At 33.7% G+C, this 11,805-nt stretch overlaps 2 protein-coding genes across 2 annotated transcripts in view; one reads left to right on the plus strand and one right to left on the minus strand.

Annotated features, from left to right (window-relative positions):
- LOC107555334 (uncharacterized) overlaps positions 1 to 11,805 on the minus strand; it is a 24,894-nt gene that overhangs the window by 11,008 nt on the left and 2,081 nt on the right. The window contains exons 2-4 of the mRNA XM_016238092.1: positions 3,575 to 3,763; positions 3,019 to 3,478; positions 2,027 to 2,128 (exon numbers count right to left, since the gene is read on the minus strand). Of these exons, the coding sequence (XP_016093578.1) occupies positions 2,027 to 2,128; positions 3,019 to 3,478; positions 3,575 to 3,763 (751 nt within the window). The remainder of the gene's footprint in view (positions 1 to 2,026; positions 2,129 to 3,018; positions 3,479 to 3,574; positions 3,764 to 11,805) is intronic.
- LOC107555345 (anion exchange protein 2-like) overlaps positions 10,757 to 11,805 on the plus strand; it is a 40,536-nt gene continuing 39,487 nt past the window's right edge. The window contains exon 1 of the mRNA XM_016238103.1: positions 10,757 to 10,828. The gene's annotated coding sequence lies outside the window, so the exon portion shown is untranslated. The remainder of the gene's footprint in view (positions 10,829 to 11,805) is intronic.

The raw sequence follows: 11,805 nt of genomic DNA on the forward strand, positions 1-11,805 counted from the left end.
TATATATATATATATATATATATATATATATATATATATATATATATATATATATATATATATACTGTATATATTAAATAAATGCCGTTCTTTTTAACATTTTATTCATCAAAGAATCCTGAAAAAATGTATCCACAAAATTACTAAGCAATGTTCATCAGTGATAATAATACGCAATATTTCTTGCACACCAAATCAGCATATAAGATTGATTTCTGAAGGACTGACACTGAAGACTGGAGTAAAATTGAGCTTTGCATCACGTCAATAAATTACATTTTTAAATATTTTAAAGATGTATTATGTGTATATCACTTTTTAAGACATATAAAAGATATTTTTATATATAAAGATATTTATATCCCTGATATTTCCAGGTTTTTCCATGACTGAAGGTATGTATCTTAAAAAAATAAGACATTTTAAAGAGCAATTTACAACGATTTACTTGTACGACCCAGAAGCACATCAAGCAAACAAATTAAACTTAAATTGCACCTTGCTACTACCAAATTAACGAAGCATTCAATTACACAGCCTCAATATCAAAACAGTTGCACTGGAACTAACTGCATATTAGGCTAATTACCATATATTAGCATGTTCACAGGCCTTGCCTGCTCAACCAATCCAGCTGCAGTTAATTCCTGCGTGTCTCTCGTGTGCAAATTAACATATGATCATCTTCACAGCATCTTAAAATGTTGTCCAAAGCTGTCCCCTGCATTAAACTTCCAGTGAAAAGAGCCTATATGTAGAGCATATGCAGTTCAAGCGCACGACTTGCTTGCTAGTTGCGAGCGTTATCATTTGAAAGAGGTGAATGGGCTTTTACTTATAACCGGATCTAAACTAAACTAAATCTAAACAAACAAGGGCATTAACCTCTTACCCAATATGGACTTCCCGGAGTTTCTCATACTTTGGTCGCTCGCTAAAGCCCCAACGCAGGGTTACTGACGCAGTCCAAAGGCAGCAATTCCGTGATTGTTTAAGATCAATAATCTACATTATAAGATCGGTTACATCTCAGAGAACACAAAACATTTCCCTAATTTTAGCTTGAAAGTTCCGGGAACGTTTTATTTCGAAACAACCAAAAAAACTATCATTTACAGAACATTCTGGGAACCAAAGCTGGGATGAGACTGTGTCTATATGATTAAAACAACAACTAATCCATTTTTCTTTAGTCAAGTATGAAATTCCATTTATTTCATAAACAAAGCTTTTGCAGAATCATGAACAGTGACCTTCGGCGAGAAGCAATACAGCTCCAGTTCTTGAATGTTTTAAAGGATTCGCTGTGATTAGAGCCCTTGAAGAAATGTTGGCACACTGTCTATTCATTACCATTCCGGGCCTCTTTAATGAGATTATGGCTTTTTCTGATTCAGTGGAGTCCAAAAGCAGCGTACATGGCTTTTTAGTCCGTTCCAGACTTGCAGATATCAACATCTTTTGTTTACAGTCTCATCAGGAATTACCCTCTGATCGTGGCGAGAAGTGCTTGTTTTTATCTTTGGCGGTTTTTGGAGTTTCATCCAGATCAGAGTTGATCGTAATCAAGCCAATTCTAATTATTATGCTACTTGTGATGGTTTAATTACTGAGAAATGAGAAATTACTTTTCACACATATTTTATTCATTATGAATGGTGCTGACTAACGCAAGCATCACTATTATTATTGCTCATACTAAGCTTAAGCACTCAATTCATCTCACAATGTTTGTGCTAAAAACACGAATAGTACCTCAAAAACATGTAATTTTTCTAAGCAATCAGTCGTAGTTTTGCCTGGCAAACAATAAAAAAAGTTTGGAAAAATCTCACAGATTTATAGAGAAAGGAGGAGGTACCTGCTCCATAACTAGAGTCCAGAATACCATAGAGACTTTGGACTCTTTTTACCTGGGCAATCATCTAGAAAGCATCCAGAACAGCCTAGCAACCACCTAGAGCACCCTAGCAACCACATAACAACACCTTGTCAAAATGTAGCGTGAAAGTAAAATGTTTCAAACCACAGAGATGAAATGGAGGTACAAATTCTTCTTCTGGTTGCTCCTCATTTTCCAAATGTTCTTCATTTTCTGCATCGCCTTGCACCAGTTTATGGCCTCGACCTAATTAATAATTACACAATATCACTTACTGTACATTGAAGTGACGTTTGTGTAGAGCATTAGTATTGTGAACTAAAACTATTGAAAACATTATTGTTAATTCAGGTACAGCTGAAAATAAAATAAAATAAAATAAAATAAATATTAGATGAAATAATGTAATAATGGAAATAAATCTGATATAAAAATAAATTATAACTAAACTAAATAAACAAACTTAAATACTAAGCAACAATAAGTAATATATCATTCTTTATTATCATTATCTAAAACTAAAACTACTGAAAACATTTTTGTTAAATCAAAGAGCTAAAAACCTAATCTAAATATCAGATGAAAAAATTTAACTAATCTGAAATCAATAAATACAAAAATAAATAAAACATAAAAATGAAATAACTAAACCTAAAATAAAAATTAATTATAACATAAATAAACTTAAATAGTAAGCAATAAGTAATATATCACAATTTTAACTTAACTTATCTTAAAAACTATTTTAAAAATAATCGAAATTTAAAAAAATAAACAAATTAACTAATAATAACAAAATCACTAAACATTAAAATGAAAAACTAATGTTTAAAACATTAAAACTAAAACTGAAAATATAAAAATAAAAGTCAATAGAGTGCTGCAATCTTGACATCAAACCCCGGAAGACTAATTTGCCCTGGATTTCCTCAAGATTTTCCTATGGGTTTTTAATAATGGGATTTTTAATTTTATGGGCATGGTAAACATAAATTGACAATACTTGGAATTTTTGCAGTCACGACTGCAGCACTCAAAATATTATATTCAAAATATTAATAACTAGAAAATGAGTATAGAAATAATACTAAAATAACTGTGTGGTGCACTCACAAATTAGTCAAAGCAAATCTTACCCCAGTAATGAGAGGGTCCTGACAGCGGAGGTCCGACCCCAGGAATCCCAGCATACCCCACTGCTTCCTCCCACAGCTGATGGGGCAGAGGTGGAGGCAGCTCCAGTTCCTCTAAAGCCCTGGTCTCCACCTGGGGTTGCTCATTTGGTGACGCCACTGGCTCTTCCCGTGGCTCTGCCTCCGTCTGCACTACAACGGTTAATTGGGATGCTGGACTGGGCGGGTCCTGAGGCGTCTCGGGGGGCGTGGTCTGTATGCAAAGTGCAGCACTGGGAGTCAGTCCTAGAGACCGGAGGGAGCAGGTTAGCTCAGCTTCTCCAAAGCGCTTTCGAGGAAACCCTTGCAGGAGGGAGAAAGCAGGTAGCGAAGGGTGGCGGCCGGCAATGTATTGGACGACGTGACTTAAGGGAGTGTCTGCAGGAAAACGCTCGCGCATTGATTCCCCAGAGGGAAGACGAATCTGTGACACAAACAAAACAAACAGGTTTGACTTCATGTGAAATAATGCCAACAGTGGCTGTTAGAAAGCAGAGAAGAAACAGATGTGATCTCGCACCATGAGGATGCATGTGTGGTTGTCCACACTGGTCTCCACACGTCCGCCCAGTCTCTGGTCCTGTCCACTGGATGGAGAGGTCTCGGCCGTGGCTTCGGTTTGGGCCTTCTCCTGCTGACTGCGCCGGTCCTCTGCTATCCTCTTCAATACCAACTCACGCTCCTGATCAAAGGACAAACCGTTAATGCACTGAAAACCAAAAATGATCTTGAAGACTATGAAACTGACAGCTGATGTTGCAAAAACACAGATTGCACTAAAAAGACGATGGAATTTTTTTAATTTTATTTTTATTTTTAGGTTGTATTCACATAGTGACTTCTTTACGGCATAATATAATAAATGTACATTTATTATAATTATATTTATAATATTAAAATGTATAAATAATATGTATTTTTTTCTTTTTTAGCTATTTAAAATATATGTTATTATACAAATATTAATTATATTAACTGTATTACAGAATATAAGATATTTGTCAATTATATATATATATATATATATATATATATATATGAAGATGACAAATGTATAAGAAACACTAAAATAAAAAAATACTAAAAAATATAAACTCTAAATAAACAAAAATAAATAAAAACTAAAATGGAACTAAATCTGATAAAAAAATAAATAACAAAATAAATAAAAAAATATTAAGCAACAATAAGTAATATCATTATTTACATTTATCATTATACAAATAAAACTATCGAAATCATTTTTGTTAATTCAGGTAAAGCTGAGAATAAAATATAAATATTAGATAAACTTACACTAATCAGAAATTAATAAATACAAATAAATAAATAAAAATAAAAACTAAATGGAACTAACCCTGAAATAAAAATAAAATATTTACAAAAATGTGAGGGCTGTACTCACTTCTGTGAGATACTATATATATACATATATATATATTACTTAATATTTAATATAAAAATTACTTTTCATAAGATTGTACTTCCATTTGTGTTATTTCAATGTTTTAATGACTTTACTATCATTACAAAACATAAAAAAACAGTAATAATAAAGAGTAGGTGTACTGAATATGCATAGTACTGTATGTGTTATGTACAATCCAAATGTACACACTTAAAGTATGTATGTACTGTATCTATGTACATATCAAAGTACCATGGTATTGCATACAGTATCATGGCATCACTACAGTACTTCTTCATAAGGGTAGAATGTTTCAAACCCAGCAGTCTGCTTTAATGTAGTCATTTACATTTAGGCATTTGGCTGATGCCTTTATCCAGAGAAACTTAAAATGCATTAAATAAATGTGTGTATTTTATTCATCTAAGTAAAATATGCACATGGAATCAGCGCAAATAAAAGGCTGAAAAATAAAGTCCTTTTAACATGTAAAGGTGACAACACATCCTCAGAACAAACATCAACACTTCACATCATCATAGCATGCACACTGTACTAATGCTGTCACCACAGATTTCACATGATATCACAGTGGACTTTACCTTGATACAGTTTGGTTTGTTTTTCTGTTTATGAACTCTTGTGGGATAGCAATAGTGCCATATTTGATACAAGTGCAATATTTGTATAAAAGCAGTATTTCCATTTGATCAGGATTTAGGTTAGAAAAGCTGCTATCCCTTGAACAATAAGAGCATGCATTAGTTTGTGACCATGGAGCACAAAACCAGTCATAATGGTAATTTTTTCAAAACTGAGATTTATACATCATCTGGAAGCTGAATAAATAAGCTTTCCATTGATGTATGGTTTGTTAGGATAGGACAATATTTGAGATACAACTATTTGAAAATCTGGAATCTGAGGGTGCAAAAAAATCTAAATAAAAAAAAAAATTTTTTTTAACAAATGTAAATTCATTTCCCAGTCACATTTTCTTGTTTAAATAAACATTACTTGCACTATCAGAGAGAGAGAGAGAGAGGAAAAAAAACAATTCAGTTCTATTTTGTATTTTTATATTTACATTAACAATGTAATCAATATTCTGTTTATTAAAGCCAAGTATGAATCTCATCAAGTTAGTGTTTTTAAACATTTTACATTTATTCCAAAATAATAACTCAAGGCAGTAATAATTGAAACTATATATTTTATTTGGGAACTTATGTTCTATTCTTTTTAATAGTTAAATTTGAACTGTTTTCAGATCATCAGTCATCAAAGCTCGGTAAATATCACAGACACAGATTTACTTTAAAATTCACTCACCGAGGTGATTACTCAATAAAACTCCCACAGATCATGTTTTCAAGCCATTTTAATTTTATGCGATCACATATCTAAGTGTGTGAGTTGTTTGCTTTCTTTTTTAAAATGAGTCTTCCAATTAACACCATTATATTGTTCGTTTCGCAAACGTTGAACACGCACAGACAAGAGGTGGATCTTATCTATCTAGCTATTTTATATATATCTAAAACATGAAAACAAATTATAAAAATGACATTATTAATTATAAACTATATTGAAGGAAATTTCATACTGGAAATTTTAGGTATACTTTTTTTCCTGTGGCGAGTTAAATTATCACAAAAATGACTGGGGAAATTCATATCAATTTAGAAATAGCACCTAACTTTGTCTCAATTTTTTTTTTGTCAATTTGTTTTCAGACGAATGGCACAATCATTTGTTTATAAACCTCGAATCTTTAAGCTGTTGTGGTTGGTGTGTGCTTGTTTCCAGAGGTCAGCTGGATTTAGGTCAGATCAGTGTTGTAAAGCCATCAAGGAGTCAGATTTCTTAGAGGAACAAAGCACTGACTTGGTGCAACCAGTGCTTGCAAGCTTTAAATTGGCAACTTTGCCTTTGTTTTTGTAGTGTGATTAAAGCATAATGCCAGAGGCCAGCAAATCGGTGCAGATTACAGCGAAGAAAGACTTATCTTTGTAGTTCTTTCTCTATCTGGGCCGACTAATGTTTCAGCATCCTTTAGTAATACAGTGAAGATAGAATGCCATTTGTAAATTTTGAGCTGCTTATGTATGCAATTCATTTTTTTTGTTTAAACGGGTTGACATTATTAGCAAAAGATGCAATTATTTATTAAATCTATGATTTTTTTTTATAAGACAGCTTTCATCTGATTTACCTCCGGCCGATTGGTTTTACAAACTCTAGACTTAAATAAAAAAACTAGCAATGATATAATAAAATAAGCTTTATTCCTGCTTGCATTCCAATGCAGATCAACTGTAAGCTAGTTTATTTTGCCCTCCTGGGAGAAAAAAAAAATGACGCAGGCTCCTATTATTTTCCTATGGGGTTAAGGTTATTTTCAAAAGTCGTGCATTGCGCTTTCATAATTGTCTGCCCGGCTGGTGACGCTAATCAGCTGAAAAATATTTTTAAGGCCGTTGTTCTCACGTAGACCACGATATTACAAATCTGACATGGCTATTTTGCGAATCGGTCCGCCTTGGGTAGCGTGACCCAACACTTGATGAGGGGCAATACAGTACTGTATTTCCCAGGATATGTGTTACTGTATTCACGTTGTCGTGAGCCGGTTCGATATTTCATTGCGATTGTTTGTTTTGGTGTGACTCAAGGTATGAATGACAGCGTTCCTCTGGTCAGGGCTTGCTTTGTTGGGTTTGTTCGCTGCTGTCATATTACAAAGACGTGATTGTCCGCTCCAAGTTAAACAGAAAGAGTGTGAGAACTCAGACGGAGCTTTTGTGTGTCCGTAACCTGAGTCTGCGAAACCCCTGCTGACCGGTGAGCAGGGAAAAACACCTTTGAACAGCTGTCCCAGGGCTGTTTAGTCTTGAAGTGATAATTAAATAAGCTTAGTTTGAGTTTCACCTGTCGTTTCTCTCTTGCACAACATCAGAACCGTTCGTAAACACTTTTTTTTTTTGAAAATCTGCGCTAATACAGTCATCAGTAGTCACATTTTTATGAATTTTTACAAGGCATGTGTCAATGCGATACGTGTGAGACTCTATAAATGAGACTCATTTATAAATCTGTTGTCAACCAAAATAAGCATTAAGGTCTTCCTGCGCGTTTCCGCCAAAATAAAAGTTGAGAAAAAGCAAGAACTCTTATCAACATTCATAAATGTTAGTATTGTAATTTTACTGTTGTTCTGTAAAATAAAATAAATAGTAAGACAATAATAATGATGATAATCATTACAACAGCTCTGTTTTAATACATTTCTTATCACATTCACACATAGTGTTCAAATTAGGATTTTTTATATTTTCTAATGTTTTAAAAGAAGTCTCTTCTCAGCAAGGCTGCTTTTAATTGTACAGTAAAAAAAAAAAAAAATTTTTTAATAAGGCAACAACATATGATAGATACGATAGGACAAAACAAATACAGTGCAGCACAAACTGTTTTTATACAGTCTATGAGCACGAAGCGCTTACAATGTGCGCATCCGGTGTGCTGAATGAGTCAGCCTGACGCCGTGTTGCTTCAAGCGCATCATTCTGCACACCGGACGCGGACATTGTAAGCGCTTCGTGCTCATAGACTGTATAAAAACAGTTTGTGCTGCACTGTATTTGTTTTGTCCTATCGTATCTATCATATGTTGTTGCCTTATTAAAAAATATGCTATATATTCAAAAGAAATGTATTTTAATTTCATAGTATATGCTTAAACATATATATGAATGTTTTTAATGAATGGATTTTATAATAATACAAATAGCAATGTGTAACATTTTACCATATTTAGTGCAACACTTTTATTTGTTCCCCACAAAATATAGTTTTTTCACTAAATGTTTGGATTTCTAAAATTATTGTGCACTGATTTTTCTAGAATAACTTTTGCTGCCGAATTATCCACTAACTTAGTTTATGATTTTTTTTTTTCATAGATTATACATAGGCTTATATTTTTTCATATTTATTGTTTATTTTATTTTTCTTTATAATGAAGTAGTCTGTATCTAGTAGATGAATATCAGTTCCACACACAGAGATATATAAATTCTACATTTATTTAAATGGGGGAAAAAAAACTTCACTGGTATCGGCCAATACCGAACCCTAGGTATCGGAATCGGTATCGGAGGCGAAAAAGGCAGATCGGAGCATCCCTACCTTAAACAATTAGTAAATAAACTGCAGAACGTTATGTTTTCTAATACACACGCGCATTGCATGTATTCTGACAGCGCTGCACGATCTGCTTGTTAACCAGGGTTCAAAGTCCAAAGCGCAAGGAAAATCTGCGCTAATACAGTCATCAGTAGTCACATTTTTATGAATTTTTACAAGGCATGTGTCAATGCGATACGTGTGAGACTCTATAAATGAGACTCATTTATAAATCTGTTGTCAACCAAAATAAGCATTAAGGTCTTCCTGCGCGTTTCCGCCAAAATAAAAGTTGAGAAAAAGCAAGAACTCTTATCAACATTCATAAATGTTAGTATTGTAATTTTACTGTTGTTCTGTAAAATAAAATAAATAGTAAGACAATAATAATGATGATAATCATTACAACAGCTCTGTTTTAATACATTTCTTATCACATTCACACATAGTGTTCAAATTAGGATTTTTTATATTTTCTAATGTTTTAAAAGAAGTCTCTTCTCAGCAAGGCTGCTTTTAATTGACAGTAAAAAAAAAAAAAAAGAAATACATGCCTGATTCAAGAAGAGGGTCTGATGGCCAAAAATTTTTATTTTACTAACTTATTAATTTTAAGTTAAATTGTGCGTTGTTGGTATAGTGTCTGCTAGAATGTTTCAAATGTTCAGTATTAAATTTTTTTCAATTGTTGATTTTTTTTCTTTGAAAAGCAAGACAATACAGTAAAAAGCACATTTTGACTTTTTCATTTATGCAATGGTGAAAAAAAAAATTGGCAAAAAACATGAAACCCATGTCTCGAAAATCCGTATTCGGCCTTCGGCCCAGTCTTAAATTTTGTTCAGTTTCGGCTTCTGCCAAGAATTTTCATTTCGGTGCATCCCTATTTTTAATGTTTTATTTTATTTCAACTAATGCTCTGTTCATTGACCAAGTAACCACAATTATTAGCTTTAGAATCACTAAATATCAACTGATACTTCAGTCACTAGTGCATATTATTTTTCCAAAGTATCCTGGGAATGAATTCAGTGTGTATCAGTTGTCTTTTAAACTAATGATAAGGCTAATTTTGAGGCGTTACACCAGTGCTTTGTTTAATTTAGATCTCATGTTCCACTCAATTGAAAACTGAGCCCTCAGGAAACAACTTGGGAAGCGTAACTACTTGCAGAAGTTAGTAACTCTCATAAGTTCACCCAGATGGTGTGTTCGCGAGGCTTGCAACGGCATTGTTTTGATTACAGCTGGGTCACGATTCACTGCGCTGTAAAGTCTATTGAAAGTTTATAAAGTGTTTGTGCCAAAACAGTTGCATTGAGCCGTTGTTTGTTGTTACTACATTGAGCGTGGATCTGTTTTTAGCCTTTCTCAAGTAGCGAAACCCAAATGAATTCATGCGTATTCCATAATCTCTGGTTCTGGAAGCAATAAATTATATTTCTCAATTCAGGTGTATTTTAAGCCACGTTCCCAGTGTTAGTGGTTTATCAGTTTGTGGCTGTGGAGATGTTACTTAAACATTCCCAGTGTAGAACTTTACACTGTTGTGCCAAAGGCAAGTCTATCCAAGTACCAGGCTGCTGTGAAATCTGGTTACGGAGAACTGCGAACCATGACTGTGGCATTGGACCGTCAACTGTGAGAGTGAACTCTCTGGATTTGTTTGTGGTTTTTAATAGCCACTGAGAAATACAGTAATATTCTTCCATTATCTGTGGATTTGGATGTTGTCGCCTCTGTCTGTGCAATTGAGAGGCATCTGTATTTTGATGTAATCACGTTTTGCCGCTGCTATCTTGCATTATGCATGCCAGTGCGCATTTATGCAATAGCTCTTCTTCATTTCCCAATGTTTTGACACTCGCCTGCGTTTGCTTAAACTGACTTCCCTGTTTATCATGACCAGAGCAGTTTGCTGACAATGAAAAGTTAACGTGACAGGAAAACCATGAAGGATGTGCTGTTTTCAGCAGGTTTTTACTCATTTTGTTGCTGAATTGTGGGTTTGTTTTTACTACCAGATGTTTAAATTTGTCAAATGTAAGATAGATTTGTCAAATCTTTTGTTTTGTCAGGAAATTGCGTAACCTGTGAGATGCAGACATGCAAGTCGAGACAAAACTGAAAAGCTAAAGAAATCATCGAATGACTGGCCAGCATCTAATTGAAACTCAGGTGTGCAAAATGATATCATGTTTACTTCATCTCGAGCATCTGATGCATGTGATTTAAATATTAAACCACATGCTTTGTTTTTATGTTGTCCCATTCATCAGTATCTTTTGCAGATTTCGTACCACAAACCTCACAAACTTTGGCACATCATGTCACTAGTAATTCCTCTGAGGTGCTAATTGTAGCAGCCTGGGGACTTGTAAAAAAGACTCCCGTGCACCCTGAGCCCTGAGTATGTAGCAGCCAGCCAATCAGATTGCTGTTTTTTCAGTCATTTTTGTATGTAATGTCCATTAGGTGGTCCCTCTGAGATGAGACTTCCCTTGCCATTTATGCCTCTACTAGAGGTCGACTGATAGTGGATTTTGCCGATACCGATAGCTAAATTGGACCACACTGGCCGATACCGATTAATTAACCGATTGTTTTAAAATTGATACTGAACAAAAACTAAAATAGTGCTTTATTAACAAAATCAGTACTGAACCATACTACTAGTAGTAGTAGTAATAATAATAATAATAGTAATAGTAAATGGCCATTTATGCCTCTACTAGAGGTCGACTGATAGTGGATTTTGCCGATACCGATAGCTAAATTGGACCACACTGGCCGATACCGATTAATTAACCGATTGTTTTAAAATTGATACTGAACAAAAACTAAAATAGTGCTTTATTAACAAAATCAGTACTGAACCATACTACTAGTAGTAGTAGTAATAATAATAATAATAGTAATAGTAAATGTTGAAATTAACACACTCTAACAAGGAACAATACTTGCACAGCTTTCATTAATCTTAATGCTACAAATAGACTCTTATTTTAAAGTGTTACCATTTAATTTCAACTGTCATGCTTAAAGATGCACATCTTTAAATATATACACAAAGGCTATAGCATTAAAATTATATACATATGGATATTGTATGTATACTCTCAGACTTGAACTGCTTCTATTCTTGAACACTTAAT

This window comes from Sinocyclocheilus grahami, unplaced genomic scaffold (genome assembly GCF_001515645.1).
Source record: "Sinocyclocheilus grahami isolate Dianchi unplaced genomic scaffold, SAMN03320097.WGS_v1.1 scaffold19.1, whole genome shotgun sequence".
Classification (NCBI taxonomy): Eukaryota; Metazoa; Chordata; class Actinopteri; order Cypriniformes; family Cyprinidae; genus Sinocyclocheilus; species Sinocyclocheilus grahami.